At 55.5% G+C, this 22,279-nt stretch overlaps 1 protein-coding gene across 1 annotated transcript in view; it reads right to left on the bottom strand.

Annotated features, from left to right (window-relative positions):
- The window catches only part of PHF21B (PHD finger protein 21B), an 84,991-nt gene extending 63,166 nt beyond the window's left edge, over positions 1 to 21,825 (bottom strand). The window contains exons 1-2 of the mRNA XM_031462212.2: positions 21,671 to 21,825; positions 20,759 to 20,824 (exon numbers count right to left, since the gene is read on the bottom strand). Of these exons, the coding sequence (XP_031318072.2) occupies positions 20,759 to 20,824; positions 21,671 to 21,724 (120 nt within the window). The 5' untranslated portion in view covers positions 21,725 to 21,825. The remainder of the gene's footprint in view (positions 1 to 20,758; positions 20,825 to 21,670) is intronic.
- Positions 21,826 to 22,279: the final 454 nt, after the last annotated feature.

Below are 22,279 nucleotides of genomic sequence, written 5' to 3'. Positions count from 1 at the left end.
GGCTCCGGGGAGACTCGCCGACTCGGCAAAGGCTGCAGGGACTGGGAGCAGCAAGGTCCCTGCGTGGAAGGCAGAGCAAAGGCTGTGAGGAAGGGCCACCCCCAGGCCACCACAACCACCCTGGAGGAGCCAGGACATGGCACCTGGCACCCAGGCCAGAGGGCAGGTAATGAGGACAGTGAGATGATTTCTGTGTTTGTTTTGCTTTTAAGTGTTAAAAGAAATATGTTTTAAAATTCAACCTAGAAAGAGCGATGCAGACGAACAGAAATGTCTAAATACATAAAACAGGAGAGAAAACAGCCTAACATCACAGACAAGTTACCCTTCTTCCTTTACATAAAGACATCACATGATTAAAATTGAGTGAAGTCCTTTGAGTTTTAATAATAAAACCACTAGTATTTGCACAGGCCTTACAGCTGATAAAGATATTACTAGTTCCATTCTGCAGGCAGGGCAAATGAGGTTCGGGAAGTTTCCACGCCTTACCCAAGTGTGTGAGATGAGCCATCTGAGAACTTAGGGCCGGGCCTCTCCTTTCAGGCCTTAATCTCCTCAGTGTTTCCCTGAGGTTAGCAAGGTATGACAATCACCACCACCACCACCATCATCACAAAATCACTACCACCGTCACCATCACCACATCACCATCACCAGTACCACAATAAACATCCCCATCATCATCACTACCATCACCACAATGATCACCTTCACCATCATCTCCATCACCACAGTGATCACCATCACCATCATCTCCATCACCACAATGATCACCGTCACCATCACCACAATGATCACCGTCACCATCACCATCATCTCCATCACCACAATGATCACCGTCACCATCACCATCATCTCCATCACCACAATGATCACCGTCACCATCACCATCATCTCCATCACCACAATGATCACCGTCACCATCACCATCATCTCCATCACCACAATGATCACCGTCACCGTCACCATCATCTCCATCACCACAGTGATCACCGTCACCATCATCTCCATCACCACAATGATCACCATCACCATCACCATCATCTCCATCACCACAGTGATCACCGTCACCATCACCATCATCTCCATCACCACAGTGATCACCGTCACCATCACCATCATCTCCATCACCACAATGATCACCGTCACCGTCACCGTCACCATCATCTCCATCACCACAGTGATCACCGTCACCATCATCACAAGAGGAAAAGACCCAGCAAGGGCTGAAGAAGCATGCTGTCCGTACCTTTCTGTTTTGTCAGGTGGCCAGGGAAAGGACTATCCTCACCCAGAGCCCTGGTTCTCACACTTCAGGGGCCCCAGAATCTTGTGGGGAGCATGTCACACACCCTCTTGGGCCCAGCGGTGGGGCTCCTGGTTCCACAAGTGTGGGGTGGCACCAGGTACCTGCTGGCAGATGGAGCTCCAGGCAGACTCAGATGCAGACAGTCACGGGGCAGGCTCTGGGGGACCCTGAGCAAAGATCCAATCAGGGCCTGAGACTTTGCAAAGGCTGAAAACACTAGTTGAGAGGAGAGGATCACCAGAGAGTTAAACATACATGTTAAGGAGCAATTGTGTCAGTGAAAGTACTTGACATGTATGCTTATCTGTGTTCAGTCCGGCTCCACAATTCACCAACTACATTTTTAAGGTGGTAGGATTACATATCTTGTTGTTATTTTTCATTTTAAAGTTTCAATTTTCAAGAAGAATCATACACCGTTTTCCATGCCTGGGATTTCCTTCCAGAATTTCACGGTCATCTGCCGGCAGCGAACAGAACGGCAGGCTCAGACAGACGAGGAACAGACGACTCCAAGGAGTGGACCTGGGATTGTTCAGATCTACCAAGTGGCATCAAATGTCACACAAATAACTGCAAAAAAAGATACACTTGCATCGGAACACACTGAGTCCCACAGTCTTTAAAAGTAATGTCAGCAGCATTTCGTACTTCACATCATCTTGTCATTAATTATGTCAGGGGCTCCAGGGAGGGACACAAGGGACTTTGTTGCTTGGGTGTATCAACCTCAGTGACTTGAGAACTTGTAAAGCTTTTTGCTTCTTCTTGATACAAATATTTTGTCTTTAGGACAGAACGTAACAGCAGTGACATTTCCATCACATTTCCAGGCTCTCAGGCACACCTGTCATCCATTACATACAGTGGAGCTGCTGTGTGCCCACATCAGACACGGACGTTCGACTGAGGAGTCTGAGCACCACAAAGCAGTGAAGCCAAGACGGACCAGCCTCTGACACGTGTCTGCTTCCTCCACTGCACAGCAGGGATAAACCTTCCTCACCAGGACGTGCTGTGATGATAGGTAAGTTAAACTGGAAACCACTTCGACCGACTGCGGGAAGTGGTCAATAAATGGAAGCTGCCACCATCATCACCGACGTCATCACCATCATCACCACTAGCATCACTGTCATCACTGTCACAGCCGCTATCCCCATCCCCCATCACTGCCGCCACCACCACCGGGACCGTCATTACCACCACCATGATCCAGTCCAGGCGAGTCCACAGGTGCCTTTCTTGAGGGTAAGGAGCCGATCTGGGCTTTGGGGGATGGGCAGGATCTTGCTCAAGGGAAAAGGGCAGTCCAGGCAGGAGCGCCATCCTAGGCAAGGCCCGTGACCCACAGGCACCAGTCTATCTGGGAAACGGTCAGTGGTTCCATGTCAGAAGATGAGGCTGAGGAAGTGATCTGAAACCAGAGAATGAAAGGCCCTGGCTCTCGACAGCAAAGACTTTCTGACACTTCTCCCTCAGGTCACTGACTTACAGACTGTGTTCCCTGGAGCCCCAGGTGTCTCCCACCTGCCAGAGGTCCTGTAGTCGGGGGCAGAGGGCAGGCTGTGCGCTGGGACCCAGCTCAGCACAGCAGCTCCTGTCTGACTCAACTCGCTGGGGCAAGGGGCTCAGGAAGGTATGAAGCTCTTGCTGTGGGCAATGGGGAGGGAGGGGGGGGGGCGATCGTTTTCAAGCACAGAGAAGTAATGTGAGGGAAGGACACCCTTGGTGACGGTGTGGAAGACAGACTGGAGGCAGAGAGCAGTCAGGAGGCTGCTGGGAGGTGAACCAGAGCAGCAGAGGCGGGAAAAGTGAGTGGAACAGTTAGGAGGTGAGATTGGCAAGACGACAGTGGGAGCTGGGAGCAGAGATGAGAGCCAAGGCCAGCAGGACCCCCAGAGAGTTGGATGCTTCGGACGTTCAGCATCGGAGGGTACCAGTCTGGCCTCGAGACACACGATGAGAGCTTGCTTCTCCAGGGCCCTCTCCGCACACCAGGCTCTGTGCGGAGCTCTATCATCCATCGTTCTGCCCCATCCTTCCAGCTCTGCAAGGCAGGTGCCCCTGTCACCTCTGCTTCACAGGTGAGTAGAGGGAAGCTTAAGGACAGTCAATAATTTGCTCGAGGTCACAAGACTAACAAGGGCAGAGATGGGATCTGAGAGTTGAAACTGCACAGAGTTGTTGAGGCTCAGGATTTGGAGCAAGAGCTCTCCCGGTGCTTTGATCCCCTGAGGCACTGACGGTGCCATCTCTGGTCATCACTCCCTGTTCCCAGGCTGCTGTGAACCTGCTCTCCATGTAACAAGTCATGCACTCACAGCAGGTACCAAGGCTTACAGTTCTTAAATCTACGGAGCCCCTAACAACACACACACAGACACACAGACACACACACACACACACTCCATCACCTAGTGGTTCACTGATCAAAAAGGCCCCCACCAAAGGGCAGATGGAAGAATGGAAGTATGGGAAGTAACGGACCTCAAAACAAGGGGGACCACTCTGAAGATCAGAGTTGTCCAGGCCTGGATGGACTTGTTTGGAGATAGTAAGCTCCTAAGATAGAAAGATTTCAACCCAGTGGGAATGATAAAGAGGGAATTCTTGGAGAACTTGCCCAGCATTTTGTCAGATTTATTTAGGAAGGAGAGCCTGAAGATAACTCTTTGCAGAACACCATGAACCCCTGATGTACCTGGTCCCACCAGGAGCAGACTTCAGGAGAACAGCACTGCATTAACCTGTGTGCAAACACACAGAATGCTCGCAGCCCTCCTCCCAAGTCTTCAGAGAAACCACAGCAACTGTAAATCTTTGTCCACTACTTCTTATGTCACTGTCCTCTGCTAGAGCCCAGACACCAAAAGTTTAAGAAATACTAACGCAAGAAGTTTAATGAAGAAAAGTGGCTTACTACTCGTTCCTGCATGTCGGAGGAAGGCTGTGTTAAAGTCAGCAGGGGCGTTCCTCGCCCTGGCCCTGGCCACGTCCACTCAGCACAGGGACACAGAGAAGGAGGGGTCTTCCCGGAGGTGGGGTCCCAGCTGGCGGCTCTGTGGCTGCATGCGGCCCCCTCCTCCAGCTAGACTGTTGGCTCTGCCGGCCTCCATCCATGCACACAGCAAGAGGACTCACCTGGGGACATGGGACAGAGTTCCCACTGGTTTTTCCGTGCTGGCTGAGGGGGTCAGCTGGGTTTGGAGGGGGAAAGGACTGCTGAGAACCCTGGACTTCACTTTCCTGGTCCCTTCCAAAGCACACTTAGTAAGCACATCCACTGAGCAACCTAGAAAAGGAAGCTGCGGCCGGGGTGGAGAAGGGGCTGTCCGGCCGAGTCAGAGAGGCCACCTCCCAGGCGGAGGGCGTCCCACCTGGCCTGGTCCAACCCTGTGTGCAAACGCGCCTGGCACCCCCTGCTCCCAGCCGTTCAAGCATCGGTAAGTCGTGACCTCCTGGGGCAGCCAGCTCTCTCTGTGCACACCCTGATTCTTAGGAAGTCTCTGAGGTTAAACCAAAATTCAGCTTGGTGTAACTCCCGCCCCTCCACGCCCTCTGTGGTCTCAAGAAGTGCGGCTAACACCCCCTCCAGGGGAGATTCTGCAAGTGTTTGGACAGAGCCACCCGCAGCCACATCCCAGGGAAGGACAGCGCTGCCCTGACTGCCGGGACGGAGCAGGTGCTCGGGAGGATGGTGGTGGCGGCGCAGGGCCGCGGGAATAGCTGGAGCCCTGAACCGCCCACCTAGAAGCGGTAGGAGGGTGAGCTGTGCACGCGTGAATTTCACAATTAAAATAAAAATTTTTTTAAAAAGAAGAAGGAATTGAGACCCTGCAGTAAAGCTGAGCTCACAGGTGCCCCTGATGACGGAGGAGGTTCCGAGGGCTGCCGGCCTGGTGCTGCCCAGAACCACGTGCCTGGTGGGGAAACTCCAAGGCCAGCTCTGCCCACAGGCCACCGGGCAAAGAACTGGCATCTAATCTCCGGCCGCTGACCTGCCAAGCTCGCAGAGGCAGAGGCAGGATGTGGCCCCCTGTGCCACCTCAGAGGCCACTCTCATTGCAACTCATCCGTGCCTCGTCTGGACTCTAGGACCTGGGGTCGGGGTGGGGACGGGAAGTATGTGTGCAAAGGAGCCACTTGGGCAGGAGACTTGCTGGGCAACCAGCTACACAAGCTACACAACATGGCAGGATGACATCCCCGCCTGTTGCCACATGACCCTCAGGGCCTGCAGGCTGGACTTACCATTGTGTTTTTTGTGGCGGGAGGGTAATCAGGTTTATTTATTTACTATTTTTAATGGAGGTACCAAGGACTGAACCCAGGATGTCGTGCATGCTAAGCACACGCTCTACCACTGAGCCCTCCTCCTCCCCTTCCCCTTGTGTTTTTTCATCTCATCCTCACAATTACCCTCCGAGATACACAGGAAAGTGTCACCCCATTTCACAGATGCAGAAACTGACTCAGAAGATCAAAGCTTACCCGTCAGGAGATGCAGTGGGGACGTGGTACCCTCACACTCGGTCCAACAGGGACACCCGCCTGTCTGTCCCTGAGACACCGAGGGCCACACCACATCAGGTACGGGTGAACCTCAAATGCCACATACACCTGCAGCACCCCAGGGCTGGGGCTGGCGGGGACCTGCTGCCGGGTGAGCGGGGAGTTCTGCCTCAGTGGCAGCCAGCACGCCCCACAGCCGGAGCAGCGGCTGGGAACCAGACACCCAGGATTCACTTCAGCCCCAGAGCCGAGGCCTTGGATGAGGCACTGTAGCCTCCGCGTCTCAGTTTCCTCCCCTGGAAAATGGGGATAGGAGTAGGACTCACAGAACTGTTGGAAGAAGTAAAGGCGTGTTCTCACCTGCCACGGGGAGCGCTGGCTGCACCCTCCCACCCGCAGCGGGTAACGTGGGCAGAAGACACAGCCAGCCTCCCACAACGCAGCACAACGTCAGTGATTTCCCCATCTCAGCTCCGGGCTGCAGGGAGGGGAGGGACGGCGCCGCTGGCGGGGACAGCGTGGAGCAGAACCCCCCACCTTGCATCCCTCAACTGTAACCTGAGGCAGACAGGACTAGCTTCGCCTGGCAGGTATAGCAGGGTGGACAACAAAATTCACGTCTGCCCAAAACCTCAGAGTGGGTCCTTATTTGGAAATTGGGTCTCTGCAGACAGGATTAGTTGAGATTATACTGGATTGGGGGGGGGCTAAATCTAACAACTGGGGTCCTTATAAGGAGAGAAGACATGGACTTAGAGGAAAGACAGTCCAGCGAAGACAGAGCCAGAGACTGCGGTCATGCAGCCACAGCCCAAGGAGCGCCTGGAGCCCCCAGAGGCTGGAGGAGGCAGGAGGGATCCTCCCCTGGACTCTGGAGGGGGCGTGGCCCTGCCAGCACCTTGATTCCAGACTTCTAGCCTCCAGATCCCGAGAGAGTAAACTTCTGTTGCTTTAAGCTGCCCAGTTTGTGGCGCTTTGTTACAGCAGCTACAGGAAGCTCACACAGCAGACAGAAAGCTCAGACTCAGGGAAGGGAAGTAACCGGCCCAGGTCCCTGGGCTCAGGAGCAGCCAAGCCAGGCCAGAAGGTCCCCTGGCCCTGTTTCTGCCCCTGTGCCACCCTCCCCGATGTCCACTTCATCCAGAACCCTTCCCATCCCCCGCTTACAGGCTCGCTGATCAGGAGGAAAGATTTGCAAATGTCCCCACTTCCGCCATATCCAAAAGAGTGTCATTACAGGAACGAAGTCCAGATAAAAATACTCAAATCCAGAGTGCGCTGGGGGGAGACTGCACATCCACGAGGCAGCCTCCGAACCGGTCAGCCGCCTACCTTCCAGGCCAGGGGGCGCCGTCCCTCCTGCCGGCCAGCAAGGTGCCCTGCTCCCGGCACCCCCTTTGCCTTTTCCATCAACGAAACAAAGCCGAAGAGAAGCAAACACAGCCTTGGAAAAGTGGGTCAGTACATTCCTCCCTCCAGTCACCAAACAGAGGTGGGGAGGGGGGATAAATTACTGTGCCCGAGTCCAGCTGCACCAGGATGTCATAAAATGTGCCGCTAAGACACAAGCGCCAAAGAAGTTCATCAAAGGACACTTTAACCCACGCTGCCAGGCGCTTCTCCCTTTAAAGGCTGCTTATTTGGTACCGGCCCTCGTGTTTATAATTAGATCTGCAATATGAGAGCTCGGGCCCCATTCAAGCCCACTCAGCAGAACTCATTAATAAACTAACTTCCAACGAGCCACCGCCTTCGGCCGGGGCGGTGAGGGGGGGCTGTTTTATTTACAGAAACATATTTGAGCTCCACTTACTTATCTAAACAAGAGACAAAGGCTTTTGAAGAACCTCAGCGGCCCTCCAGCCGCACCACTGGCTGCTCCCCCCGGAGCTGGGGTCTCTAGGGTGGTGGAATCCCAGGCCGCAGGGCTCATGATCAGACTCCCGTCACTGCAGAACCGGAAGGTTATCCAGCCTGAGCGCTCAGTCAGGCTCTGACTCGCCATGCGGGAGGGTGAATGGGGGACACGGGGGTGAAGGAGGCGGGAGATTACCAGATCGCAACCCAGCGTGATGGAGCCGGCTGCAGGGACACTGGATCCCGTCAGGGAGTCAGGACAAATGCCCACCTCAGCCAGGCCTGGATGACGAAGGAGGAGCCAGGGGTCCGGGGCTTGGGGAGGGGACTCAGAGGGCCCCCAGAGGGGGAGATCTGGGTCTGGCCTGCGGGAGTGTCCTTTGACCAGCAGCGTTTAGAAAAGGCCTTAATGCACGGCCCACGTCCAAACTGCAGATTCCACGTAAGCGTGGGTTTCTGGCTTCTCTTGAAAAAAATCAAACAAGCAGGCTGCTTGGGGGCCCTGCCTCGTGATAACGGGTGGTGCTGGGCCTCCCTGGCCCCCACACTGCCCACAAGGCACCATCTCTCCAGCAGGCCTGGCCTTGGCAGGACCACACGGCAGGACCACTCGCCAGCCCCCAGCGTTAGAGCCTGCAGTCCTGCAATGGACCATCTCAGGTGGTACCTGGGCAAGGGTGGGATCCTGGATGAGCCACAGACCTCACTCAGCACAGGGACCACAGGCCTGGTCTCCCATCCAGCTCCTGCTTCCCCTCTGCTGAGCAGGTGCTGATTCGGCCGTTGAAGGTCTCAGAATGACCAATTCTATCCCTGGGCAGATCCCTCTGGAAGGGAATTCCTCCAGACTGGAGCTGAAATGGGCCTTCTGGTACCTTCCAGCTTCTAGTCAAAATTCTGCCCCATGAAAGGTCTGCTTCTACATCACGGCCAGATGGCGATTTAAAGGCAGGGGTCAGTCATGCTGGAGAGGTCAGTCCCCACCCCGTTCCATCAACTCTCTGATCTCCTCCCTCACACTCTCCTACCACTCACTCTCTCGGTCACACTGGCCGCCACTGGACAGGCTAGGTACATCCCGCCTCAGGGCCTTTGCACGGGCTGTTCCATCTGTCTAGGACACTCTCCCTGCAGAGAGCCACAGGCTTCACTCCCCCAGCTTCTTCTACGGGCCTGGGCTCCAATGCAGAGGCCCCTCTTGACCACATTTAAAATACCCACCTGCCCCCACCTCCATCCTGCTACCTGGCTCTCCTCTCTGCCAGAGCACCCATCCCCTTCCCACCTGCTCCGTAATCCACTTACGATGCTTCTCTCTTATTACTGCTCCCCCGAGACTGTGAGTGCGTCTCAAGGGCCTATTCCATCCACTGCTGTCTGTGTGGTGCCCAGCACAGAGTGAGCGCATGGTAGGTGTGCAGTGAATGTCACAACTTGACACCGAGCGGTGGCTGCCACCCTCACCCATCCGAGCGCTCTCTCCCAGACCCACTGGTGAGCAGACTCTGGAGTAAACGCAGTAGAGCATGAGACACCACCCCGTTCTGCCACCCTGTTCCCTTCCAGCCCCTGGCACCGAAACTCCCTGCCTCCTCCCCACCCCCAGCTCCTGCTTTAAGACCCCAGCCAGGTGGCTCCCCTCTGACCCGGCCACAATGACACTGTTTTATCACCTCTCCTGTTAATCAGGACAAGCCCTTGGAGGGACCCTCTTGAGCACACTTCCCCTTGGCAGCAGCACCTGGGAGAAGGATGTTGGTGACAGAGGCAAAGAAAACTCTGCACAAGGTGGGGGGTGTGTGGGAAATAGCTCAGTGGTGGAGAGCAAGGCGTGAGGTCCTGGGAAGGAAGGGAGGAAAGAAGGAAAGAGGGAAAGAAAGAGAAAGAAACAAAGAAAGAAAGAGGGAGGGAGGGAGAGAGAAAAGGAAGGAAGGGAGGGAGGGAGGGAGAGAGAGAGAGGAAAGGAAGGAAGAAAGAAAGAAAGGAGGAAGAAAGGAGGAAGGAAGGAAGGAAGAAAGAAAGAAAGAAACTCTGCACAAAGTGGGGCTGTCACCCTGCAGCTTAAGAAACACCCCGGCGTTCACCTGGGACGCATTTATCGCCGCCGAGACGCATTAATCACAGAGAAGAGTGGGTATCACTGATTGTAGGAGATGCTGCTTGTCACTTTGTAACTTGCATCTCACATTAAATTCTGGATCACAGTCTCTAATGTGTATATATTTTAATTGCATTTTCAAGTTCATTTACATGTGCAGATTGGCTTTCCGCCTGAGTGACATCAAAGAGAAATGCGTCTCCCTCCCTTCCTCTCTCCCCTGCCCCATCCCTGCCTCGTTCTCTTTCCTGGGGCAAAAAGCTTCTCCCCAAATTGATTACAGCATCACCCATGGATGTCCTGCTGGGGCCCCCCAGGGAAGCCCCAGCAGAACCCCATCTGCCATTTCAAGTACCTTTCTGCTGCCTCCGCTCCAGGGACCCAAAGGCAGCCACTATTCTCCCTAAAGGTGACCCCGCCTGTTACCACCTTTCATCACCTTTTCTACTTGGAGGGTGACTTTGCCAGATCTGACAGATGCTTTCCTGCTTGTGAAGGTGGAGGGTATGGCCTCTGACTATACACGCCCACACCCGCCTTCACCCCCAGTGTAGACTCCAAAGCAGAAACATGTGCAGAGGGTCCCAGTGGTGAGCAGGCCCCAGACACTCATCTTTCAGAAAGTTACCTGCACCTGGAGATCGAGTCAATTTGATTCAGTAAGTTTCATAAAACGGACAGCTCCAGAACACACTCACTGGTCCCGCCAGAGCTGCCTCCCCAGCCATTGTGAATTGGAAGCCAATGACTCTGACAGTCGGACTACATTCTGAAAACCTCTGGGGTGGTGCCGCCAGCTGCTGCTGTCAGCACAAGGGCATCGTGACATGGTGTGCGGGACCCCAGCACATCTTGCACAGGGGCCACCCCGCGGGCAAGCAGCTCCTGAAAGAAAACACCAGTGAACAGAATGGAAAAGAATCAAAAAATACGTGTATATACACGTATGTATGTGTATAACTGAATCGCTTTGCTGTACACCTGAAACTAACACTGTAAATCAACTACACTTCAATAAGAGATGAAAAGAAAAGAGAACAGTGAACGGGACTGAATGGCTTAAACAACGACAGGCATCCTGCACAGCTGCGCGGGGGTCGGGAAGACTGGGGCCCCGGGGCCCAGGGCCACCCCTCCCCACTCAGGGACGCAATTCCAGCTGTGAGGAGGGGGCCTGGGCAGGCGCCCCACAGGGACCCCTGGCCTCCACATCCTGTGCTTTACGCCCTCAGGCCAAGTCTAGGGGACTTGTGCCCTCAACTTCCACCAAAGTCCACGTTCTAGCTGTGGACACACCAGTCCGTGGAGACAAAAAGCAACCTGGGGTTTCTACCCCAACAGAAAGCCACCGCGGCCTGTCTTCTTCTCCACGGCAACGGTGCCCCTGGGGCGCCGCCTGCGTCCTGCTTCCTGAATCACTGGCGATAACGTTACATTGACAACAGCCCCCCTCTAACTCAGCTGCCCCGCGCTGCGCCGGGAATTCCACCCAGCATGTGCGACACGCATCCTCGCGGAGCCTCAGGACAGCCCTGCCCGGGAAGCAGCACTAGCCCCGCTCTGACTCAAGGACCCGGACAACCTGCCCTCCCATCTTACTCGGGGGCTGGGGAGCTGCACACCTCTGAACAAAAACAGAAAAAAAGCCCTCACAGATGGACGTCTTTCTGCTGCGCTTTAACAAGCCCAACACAGGTGCTAAGGAGGAAAGAATTAAGGAAAAATACAAAAGCAAAGTGCAGCCCACCTGAGACCATGGGGGACGCCCACCAGTGGCGGTCAGAGGTCATCGCCAGAACGAAGCTATGTCTCACCACACTCGGGAAACTACTACCAAACAGTAAGTTAACGACCAGAGGGAAAAAAATAAGTTAAGGAAGCACGTTTGCTCCTCTGGAGAACAGAGGCCGCCTCCAAACGAGCAGACGCCTCCACCTTAAGGTATAAACCAACTACAGTGGTAATAATCAAAGGACAAGCCGAGGTGGCCAAGCCCGGGAGGAGCTCCGGCCGCGGCAGCCCCAACGGAGCAGAGGCTGCAGGAGCATTCACTTTGGGGTCAGTCCAAGCCTCCCCCGGCCCCACCCCAGTGACAGACGCAGAGGATGGGTGCAGACCCAGGCTCCTCCAAAATCCTGCCATCTTCTACTTGAGCGAAGAACTCCCACTCATCATGAACGGCTGCTCGTTTGCTGGTGGTTCTGATGCGCTAACTCCATTTCCTTCTATCGGAGCACGTGCCCTGGACTTAGATGACACACCCAACTATGCAGACATGTGACACAGCGTGTTGTCACGTCTCCCCCACGTGCGCCAGCACAGGGGCTGAGATCTGGGAGCCACTATGGCCCAGAACTGGACCGCAGCTCCTCCAATCGGCAGCTGTGTGCCGCCAGCAAGCCACTCAGCCTCTCTGGGCTTCAGCCTCCTCTCAGTTAAAATGGAAACTAAGAGCAGACCTTCCCCAAAGGGCAGTGTGCATAGTGACTGAGCTGGTCCACGGAGAGCATGAGAAGGGGCCTGGTCGGCAGTAGAGGGGACAGCGGTGACCTGTGATGCCCAGGTCCCTCTTGCTGAGGACCTACCAAGGGCCCGGGGATCCACGGACCTCACTTAACCCTCCTGGCGCCGTTTCCTGAGCGCCTCCCACCCGCGGCGCTCTGCTGTCTGACGTTTGATGCCTGTTCCTCCCGTCTCCCAGCCCGGGGAGCGGGGAGCCGGGTTTACCACGCCAGTCTGTCCAGTTTTAAAGCCTGTGCTTAGCCTCTTTCTCACGTTCCTCTCGGAGACAAGAGTTAAAAGCCTTCTCAGGGGCCCTCTTCTGCAAGGAAAGTCACACCCAGAGTCCCAGCTCCTTGAAAGCCGTAAATTCCCAACAGTGCGGGGAAGACAGCAGGGGCTTCACCCTTCCTCCAGAAAACCGCCTGTGCCCCAAAGTCCTCCTGCGTCTGAGGCAAGAACCTTGGAGGACAGGCCAACAGACACCTCCAGAGGGGCTCCCTCCAGCCCCTCCGTGTGTGACCGGGGGTTCCCGAGACGCCGCTCCTCGGGCAGGAACGCCACTAGCTCAGGCCCCGAGACGGGCTCCAGCTCCGGCGGGCGGACCAGGCAGCGGCCACGTTCAGCACCACCGCCCACAAGTGGAATGAAAAACCACAGCGAGCCCACGACTCGGTTCCTGAACAGACAAAGGCACTGGAGGAAAAACTTGCTAAATCACGGGGCTAATCGTCATAGCCAGCGGCTCTAATGAGGCGTCCTGGGATTACTAAAGTTATTATCAGAGTCGTCTCACTGAAAAAATTCAAAGTTAATTGAAATCAGTTGTACAGTTGTGACAGCAGGTGTTTTAAGAGGCTAACATATCAAAGCCAACTCCGTGGACCAGGAGAGGAGGCAGCACGGTCCCCAACAACCAGGAGTGACAAGCAACGCCACCCAAAGGGAGACAAGCCACAGGGCAAAGGCTCCAAGACCGTCCCCCACCCCCCACCCCACCCCCCCGGTGCAGGGCGGGCCTCTCCCGGGGTCACCATGCAGTGCACACACCCTCTTCAAATCAGCCTCTTTGCTCTGCTTGGTACTTTACACGCACTTTCTCATCTATTATCTGATTTCACCTCTATAACTCCATGAGGTAGTTTTCACTATTGCACCCGCTTTACAGATAGGAAACAGAGCTCAAGGAAGCAAAGTAACTTGCCCAAGGCTACTTGGTGGGAGGCAGCGAGCCGGGATAAGACTTCAGGGCCCCTGCTCTCTGGGCTAGAGGCGAGAGCACCCTCCCGGTGGTCCCGAGCTGTCTGACCTTGGGAAACTGCCTTTCCCTGACCTTTCTCTTCCCACAGGGAAGATTCACCTGCCCAGCCTGACCCAAGTCATGAGATTACCCTGACAATGAAATAAAAAGACACCCATCAGAGACGTGCTGCAACACAGGGCATCGGTGCTGCAGACAGCCAGCGTGTCGCGTGTGCGATCTGTCTCTCTGCTTCTCTCCAGGTGCAAAGGTCACTCCTCAGAAGGACCCCAGGCACCTCGTCACAGCACATCACCCCGTCTCCTGCCAAGTGAGCCTGCCAGTGAAACATCGCACGCAGACACCTCACTGGATTAGGTAACTGTGGATACAACTCCCTCCCCAACTACATGTGGAACTTTCTGCAGGCAGAGACCAAGTGAAACCATTTTGTAAGTGTAAAGCCTTATAAACGAGATGTCGCTATTACCAAGAGCAGCACATCAGCCACCTTCACCTCCACAGCCCCACACCAGGCAGGAGCTCATTAAATGTTTGTGGAATTAAACTGAGTTGCTTCCAAGAATACAATGTCCAGTTTAGGAAAAGCATGCTTATTAGTGTATCCACCAAGCATGCTTATCCATGTTATAAATGCTCGTGTGCACAGGACACACCCTGTGAACACACCTCAGAACCACGTGCCAGGATGAGCAGTGAGAGGGGCTCACGCTTCATGACTTTCACGGCTGTGCTAGGAATTTTTTCTCCAACAAGCATGCGCTGCTTTTACAATAAAAACTTTGTTACAGGTGGAATTCTCCCTTATCTCCTCAGTGTTACAGGAATAATAGGAAGAATATTAATCACCGCCTTCCTCAGGAAGATTTCATTTTAGCAGGAGGATGGTAATTCTTTTTCTTACTTCAACAAATCCTTCCTCTCATTTTAGTAATATAATCCTGGACAAGGTATCAACTGACTTTATATACAGTGCGTAGACTTCATGCATATTTATCAGCATACATCAATACACAACTGACCCTCGAACAACGTGGGTTTGAACTGCACAGGTCCACTTCCACGCGGGCCCATTTCCACACAGAGGTTTTCCGTAGTCAGTACAAGAGCAGCTCGTGATCCGCGGCTGGCCAGACCCGCGGATTCGGAGGACCTGCCTTACGTGGATGGAGGTCCAGCTACGAGTTACACGGCGTCTGCACGGAGGGTCACCTCCCCTAACTCCCACGTGGTTCAAGGGTCAAGGGCACTTACCGTTTGTTATTATACAGTTCATAAACAGTTGAAATAAAATCAATTATAAAAATGTAAATGACAAATGTAAATATGTGTATATGTACACATACACTTTTTTTAAATCAACGGAGCAAAGTTGCCCACTGAGTCATCTTTTGGGGCTTCCAGAAGTGTCCCCCACTAATTCCTCAGCCCCAAGAAGCTCTGGGGAAGGCAGGAGTGGGGGGTCACACACAGCCCCTGCCCTCACCGGTCTGTTAGGTATCGGCCACCCGGAGCCCTGGGTCCAGCAGCCCCCTCTCCCACGTCATGCATGGTGCCCTCATCCCTGCAAGAGCCCCCCCAGCAGGTGACGGGCATCGAGGAGCTCACATGGCCAGGCCGAGCAGCCAGCGAGCTCAGGCCTCCCTCACTCTCCTCCCTTCTCATCTGCCCTCAGCTCCAGAGCCCCAGAAGCCCCAGGCCGTTTCTGAGCCCTCTGCACAAACCTGGCCCTTCCTTGCTCTGGCTCCTAGAGGACCCCTGTCCTGTCTCCCCCAGGAAGCTGTCTGCCACCTCCAGGGGCCCACACAGCATAGCTGTCACACAACTTTCCTGGAATCTCCTTGACATGTGGCCATCTATACCTCACTCTCCTGTGAGGATTCCAAGAACAGGGAGCTGCTTTTGAAATGGAGCTCTGTGTCCGCTCAATTCACATGTATAATTTTAAAAATCTGTTCACTGTAAGCCTGTGGCAAAGGACGACACCAGGGACTCGTCTAGGACCATCCTGCACAGCACGGCTAACCCGCACACTCACCATGCTGCAGTCACCTGCTGCTCAGCAAGGATGCATTCAGCCCAGACAGGGCAGGGCTCTCAGAACCTGGCGGGGGAAGGGAGCAGAGCAGCGCGGCCCTGCCCTTCAAGGAGCGCAGTCCAGCAGAGACAGCGGACTTCTACGAAAAGGTGAGGCCAGCTGGTGGTCAGCAGTCTCCAGGGCAGGAGCATGTTCGCGGCACCGGAGGGCCTGCTGGAGAGCAGCCGAGGAGCGCACTTCGGGGGCAGCGCCACCCCTGCAGAGAGCGGTGGAAAACCACCAGAAGGTCTCAAGCAAGGGAGCGCCGTGACCTCATTCAAGTGTTCAGACTCTTACTCTGGTGGGGAATGTACCAGAGGGGGCAAGAGGAGATGCAGTTCACTGTTCACAAGAGCCAAACGGTGGAAACAACCCAAGGGTCCATCAGCTGGTGAAGGGATACCAAATGTGGTCCACCCACACCGCGGAGGGTCATTCAGACATGAGCAATCAAGTACCGACCTGCACTACAACTTGGAGGAACCTTGAAACGTTACGCTAAGTGGAAGAAGCCTGTTATACAAGACCACATATGACATGATTCCAGTCATGAGAAAGTTCAGAATGGTAACTCTACAGAGACAGAAAGTAGATTTATGGAGACAGAAAGTAGATTAGTGGTGGCTTAGGGCCTGGGGAGAGTAGGGGATGAGACCCAAAGGGTTTCTGAGATGATGAAAATATTCTAAAATTGATGGTGGTGACACTTGCAAATATTGGTGCACATACAAAAAATATTAAACTGTACACTTTACATGGGTGAATTATGTGATATATGAATTATATTGCAATAAAGCTGTTTTTTAAAGTGGCTGCAGGGAGGAGGCTACTGTAATCTTTCAGCTAAGAGACGATGGTAGGAGGGACCTGAGGTGCAGACAGAGGGAGGGGAAGAGGGGCCCCAGGAACACGGCTCAGGTAAAAGTGTGGGTCTGGGAGACTCTGGCTGGACGACGGGGAGTGAGGGGTCAAGGCCGAGCAGGTGACAGCGGGCACAGCCAGGACTGTGCCTCTGCTGTCTCAACCCCAAGCTCTTTTCCAGAACATGAGCCATGGAGCTTTGAGAAGCAGCACTTGCTTTCTCTTTCACGTGTAATGCTGGTGCTTTAAGAGTGAGAACTTGAACTTCAGGTCAGGAAGATTAAAATTTCCCCTCCTGATTGAGAGCAGGCTTGGGGGGAGAACTTGGAAAATGGAACACCCTCTCAACCGAAGGACCGAGACAACTGGGGAGCTTCCAGGATAAATCCACCCTGCGGTTTTGTTTGGTGGATACTTCCACCGTGGAATCCCTCTGGTGGCCAACGTAGCTAGTGAATCACAGTGAAGACATGATTCAGCGCCTGGGTGACTGTCACATTCATAATACCTTTCAAGATGACATATTTTTATTGCTGCACTTGAGGACAGCCCTTCGGAATCCAGAGTCCATCAAATCAACAGATTGAGCAGCACGCAAGGCCCCAAGTTCACTCTAGGGCGTGTGTGTGTGTGTGTGTGTGTGTGTGTGTGTCTTCCACACACCAGCGTGGCCTGCAGCTCTCACAGAAGGCTCTTCTCACTCTGTGGTGAAGCTGAACTCGCCTGAAGTTCAGGTCTGAAGATGCCCGCTTCACATGGCATCTAAATGTTGTCGTGAGAAATCCAAAGAGGGAGGCAAAAACCTTTCAGTATTTATGATGGGTCTGTTATTTACATGGAAGTGCTTGTTGCTTGACAATTTAGATAAAAATGTTACTGCCTCTCTGCATGTGCTGCAAATTCATGGCGTAAAACCACTGGAGCAACTAATGGAGTCTTCACACATCATATCTTGTTTAAGACAAGGGGGTCCATCCTCCACTGAGATCACAACCCAGTGGTGAGGTGCGGTCACACCTGGGAATGCAGCCTGGCCACAGTGGGCTGGGCCACAATGCAGCTCTGACCAACTGCCCCGTATCTCCCTTTTTTTTTTTAAAGGAAAAAATATAAACTCTGTTTTTGCATAGCAAGGTCCTATAGAAGCTGGTTTCCAGTTTATCCCCTAGGCCACCAACAGTGGGAGAAACTCCGGCCAGTTACACAGTTTGTGTCTTTCTGCGTCTGACCAACAAACAGCCTATCTACTTCTAGAGTCCTTGATAAGCGTCTTTAAGCACTTGTCCATGTTTCTAGAAGTAACTAAAAAAATTCCAGTGCCAAGGGCACATATGGGAGATTGATGGCAGGGCAGCAAAAGATATTACTCACTGCTATTGTATTTCTAACAAATGTGGATGATGGGGTCATCCGTTCATTTTACTACCCAGCTCATCATCCACATGTGCACTTTTAATTGAAACTTGACCTTTCCATCCCATATTCCAAGTGGGAGCAGCACAAAAACACATCTCCAGAGGTGAAGATGGTGTTTCTCCCCAGGCAAGTCTCCAAAGGGACACTACCTTTACTTTTACATTGAGTTAAAAACAAACTCTGAAATACTGGCTCCTTCATTCCTGACCCTACATTTCAGCTCCTCATAGGCAGGTGCTGGGGCGACAGAGCAGAGCCCACGACTCCTCTTCAAGACCCTGGGGGCAGCCCCCATCACCTCAGAGAGCTTACTCAGTGACCTTTCCCCAGCCAAGCTGCCAATCACCACCAAACTCTCCCAACGAGAGAGAGACAAGTAAATGTTAAGTCTACCCAACTCGTTTTATAGGTGACCTCTGGAAGATTTCACCGCAGAGCCTGGAAGAGACAGGGCTGCTTTATTAGCATGCTGCCTCACGGCCCCAGCCCCTCCCTCCCGCTTTTATGAGCCCTTGCTATATAAAATGCCACAAAGGGAAAAGGAAAAACAACACACTTACACTGGCAAACACTAGTTCCAACAGTCAGGACAAACCCTGGCTGCTTACCAGATGTTATTTTCAGTCATTTAAAAGAGAAATATTTTTAAAGGCCAGAGAACAAAAGTTTTTGTTGTTTTCTTTCTTTCTTCTTAAACATACACTCTCACACACACAAAAAGATGGACGTACATTCCGTTCACAAGCATCCTTCCCCGAGTTCAAATTTAAAGGCGAAGGCAGTCGGGAGTAGGGTAGTTCCTTCCCCAAGCGGCACCACAACCTTCAAGCACGATTTTCAAACGATTCTCTCTTCAGCCTCATCTAAATTCAGGCATGACAGGTAATAAATAGCTACTCATTTACTATCACCATAAAAATTTAAACAGCCTTGAAATAGTTGCTAAAATACAGGAATGATCAAACCTAAGCTCCGAAAAGCCACTCCAAATAGTAAAACTATTGCCACGAAGAATCACACATAAAGAGACATTGTTGCGATAAAAGCTGCTGGATTATTGGATTTTCTCGCTCTCTCTTTTAAATCTTCTACTAGGAGCGTAAGAGTCAACAACTTGCCGTTTTACCCGATGAAAAAAGGGCTTAGTAACCCTCAGCTATAACACTGTACCAGATTTGGTGATGGATTTTTTCCTTTTTAAAGAAAGTATCTGATTCGATTCTACACAGTGATTAAACATCTTTGTGCTCAGCGGAGAAGGGTCTTCTAACCCCTCCCCCTCCAAAAATGGCATCAAAGCAATCAAAATGGTAATGCCGGGCCTGGGTCCCCTCCCCCCGCGAACTCCCCGACTTCGCCGGGGCCGCGCGCCGGGCCCCCCTCCGGCGGGAATGGAAGCTTCCACTCCTGGACGGGGGCGCGGGCCGGGCGGGCGCGCGCGGCCGGGGAGGGGGCCGCGGCACCGCCAGAAAGGGGTTAATAAGCATTCGTCCCAACCCTCCCGTCCAGCCGGGCGCCCCCGACCAGGCGCAGACCCGCGGGAACAGCCATCTTTCTTTCCGTAACCCCCGGCCCCCTCCTCTTTCGCACACCCCCTCCCACCACTTTTCAACTTTAAAGACTCGAAATGAACACCCGGCCTCCGAGTTCTCCCTCGCCAGGTTCGCCGCCATCCCCTCCAGTCTCGTCCACGTCTCTCCTCGCAACGACATTCCCTCGGGGTAGGGGGCTTCTGATCAGGCCGGGGCGGCCTGGAGTTGGAGGAGGAAGGGGACAGATCGGCCGCCCGGTCGGGGGCGGGGGCGGGGGCGGGCGCTGTCCAAGTTTGGTGCTGACGGCGGCGGCCGGCATTCCGAAGGAAGCGCGATCGATGGCCTGGGGGCGCGGCGGGGCGGGGGCGGGCCCGCGGGGCTGGCGGAGGGAGGGGAGAGGGCAGCGGGGAGGGCGCCGGCGCCCCCGCCCCCGCCAGCCTCGGAGCCCCGAGAGCGCCATTGGCTGCGCCGCTCAAAGTTCTCGGCTCCGGGCGGCTCGGGGAAGGGGCGGGAGTGCGTGTGCGGGGTAGGAGCGCGGGGGGAGGGGCGGAGGGGGAGGGGCGAGAGCGGCAGGGAGGGAGGGGGCGGGGGCGCGCGGCCGGCCGCGCTCCGGCGGCGGCATCTGTTCGTGGTGCTGAAACCCCTACCGCTGAGCTCAGCGCAACTAAGTCACAATGGACAACTTTTCCTCGCCAAGGGGCCGGGAGGGGGTCTGCAGCAGAGCCCCCCACCGCGAGAAGCTTCTCGCGTGTCCCAATCTAAACCTGACGCCCAGAGACCAAAGTTGGGGCAAAACTGGGGGGTCCTTGGGGCGCCTTTCTTTTGTTCCCCGGGAGCTGGCGTCAGGTTCCAAGAATAAAAGTGATGCTGGAGAAGTGGAGGGGAGGGGGGCCCGGAGGAACAATTCTTTAAATAAGATTTGCAACGGAACCCAGAAATCGCTTCCAAGTAGTTTGGTGTCCAGGCCCGAATTACCACTCCCTCTCCCCCCACCCTCATACCCGTGTGAAGCGGGGGACACTGAGCCGGGAGAAATTTCCACATTCCAAAAACATGTCCACCAACTCAAAATGGACGCCGGGCTGCTCGCCGCCTTTTAAGTGCAGCTTCTCTCTTTCGGCCACTGCGGGAACCGCGCTCTACCCCCTCGGCCTCCAAGAACCCGGCTCTTTCTTTCCAGAAAAGGTAACTTTGAGGACTGGAGAGACTCTTTCGGGAGTCTGGGCGCGCGGCGCCAAGGCCAGCACTTTTTAGGGTGCTGCCAAAGTGCCCGACGACCCCTCCTCCCCACCCCGGGCCGGGGGCGGGGGACAGGCTCCAGCTCGCTTACTTGTTTGTCGCTGAGCGCGGCGATCCGCGTCTGCCTCTCGTGGAGCTGTTTCTTGAGGTCGCCGTTCTGCGGAAACACGGGGTAGCGGGCTCAGGCCGGCCGCCGCGGGGGTCAAGTGCGCCCGGAGCCCCACGGGCCGCAGCCCCCAGCCCGGGCCGCCGGCCGCGCGCCCCAAGTTCCCTGGGCCGCGTCCCGCACGCGCGGCGGCCGGGCAGAGCCGCGCGGGGCCGCTTACCTGTGGCTGCCGCCTCATCGGGGCAGCTCGCGGGGCGGGGCGGGGGCCGAGGCCACCCGGCGGCGCGCCCCGAGCAGTGCAAGTTTGCAGGCCGGGGTGCGTGTGCGAGTGAGTGTGAGTGTGTGCCGGGGGAGGGGGGAGGAACAAAGAGCCAAGTAAACACGGCGAGTCCGTGTCGAGCAAAGCTCATAAATATTCAAGTCGCGTCCTAATCTCCCCAACACACACACGCACAAGCCGCAATACCGCTCGGGCTCCGGCCGCCACGCCGCTGCTCGCCCGAGCAACAATCGCCAAAACTACTTTTGCAAACTGTGCAGGATTGCACGGAGGGTGGGGGCTGGAGGGGGTCGGCGCACACACTCTCACACGCACCCCGGGCAGGCTCACGAAGGGGACCCTTCCCGGTACCCTCGCCCTGCAGGCCCCGCTCGAGAAAGAGAAGATGCCGGGCTCGGGTCCCACGGGCCTCCAACCCCCCAAACTGTGCAGGATTGCAGGACAAGGCGACAGAGGGGACGCCCAGAGGGGGGTCCGTGCATGTACATACTCCCCTCACCTCTGAGGCAGGCTCAAGGAAGGGCCCTCCAGCCCTGCAGACCCTGCGACGACGAGGAGGACACCGGGCTCCGGTGCCTGGAACCGCAACCCCGGGCCCCCAGCCCCCGACCTCCTACCTGGTGGCGCGCGAGTTCCACGGAGAGCGCCTCGGGCCGGCTCTGCAGCTCCATCCCTGCAACTTGGGCAGCACTTTGCGCTCACTTTGGCCCAGGCTCCCGGGAAGTTGCGCGGCTCCGCGGGGACGGGGGCGGCCGGGGGCGGACCAGGTCTCGGGGGAGGGGGGGACACGAGCCCCCTCCCCCAAGGCCGAAAGGGAGGGAGGGTCTGGTGAGGAGGTAAGAAAAGCAGCCGGGCTCCGCGGCGCCGAGCCCGCGGCCGCCCCAACTCCTCAGGCTGCCCGGCAAGTTGCGCCGGGTCCCCGGGCTGCCGGCGCGGCCCGGCGCACGGCCCCCCGGCGCCGGGAGCCCCGCGCAGCCCCGCGCGCTCCCGCTCCTCCGCCGCCCGCCGGCAGGGACTATATTTCCTCCGGCGCGCGCGCCTGGATCTCGCTGGGCCTCGGCAAAGTTGTGCCTCGGCACGATGCTAATTCGGCAGTGCCCGGATGGAGCGGGCCGGGGCGGCGGGGGGCGGTGCCCGAGCCCGCCGCCCGCCCCGCCCCCGCCCCGCCCGCGCGTGCGCACTGCCGTCCCGCCGCGGCCCGGCGCCCCGAGCGCAGAACAAAAGTG

Source organism: Camelus dromedarius, chromosome 11 (genome assembly GCF_036321535.1).
Source record: "Camelus dromedarius isolate mCamDro1 chromosome 11, mCamDro1.pat, whole genome shotgun sequence".
NCBI lineage: Eukaryota > Metazoa > Chordata > Mammalia > Artiodactyla > Camelidae > Camelus > Camelus dromedarius.
The sequence above is the reverse complement of the archived record's forward strand: the minus strand, read 5'-3'. Positions and strand labels throughout refer to the sequence as shown.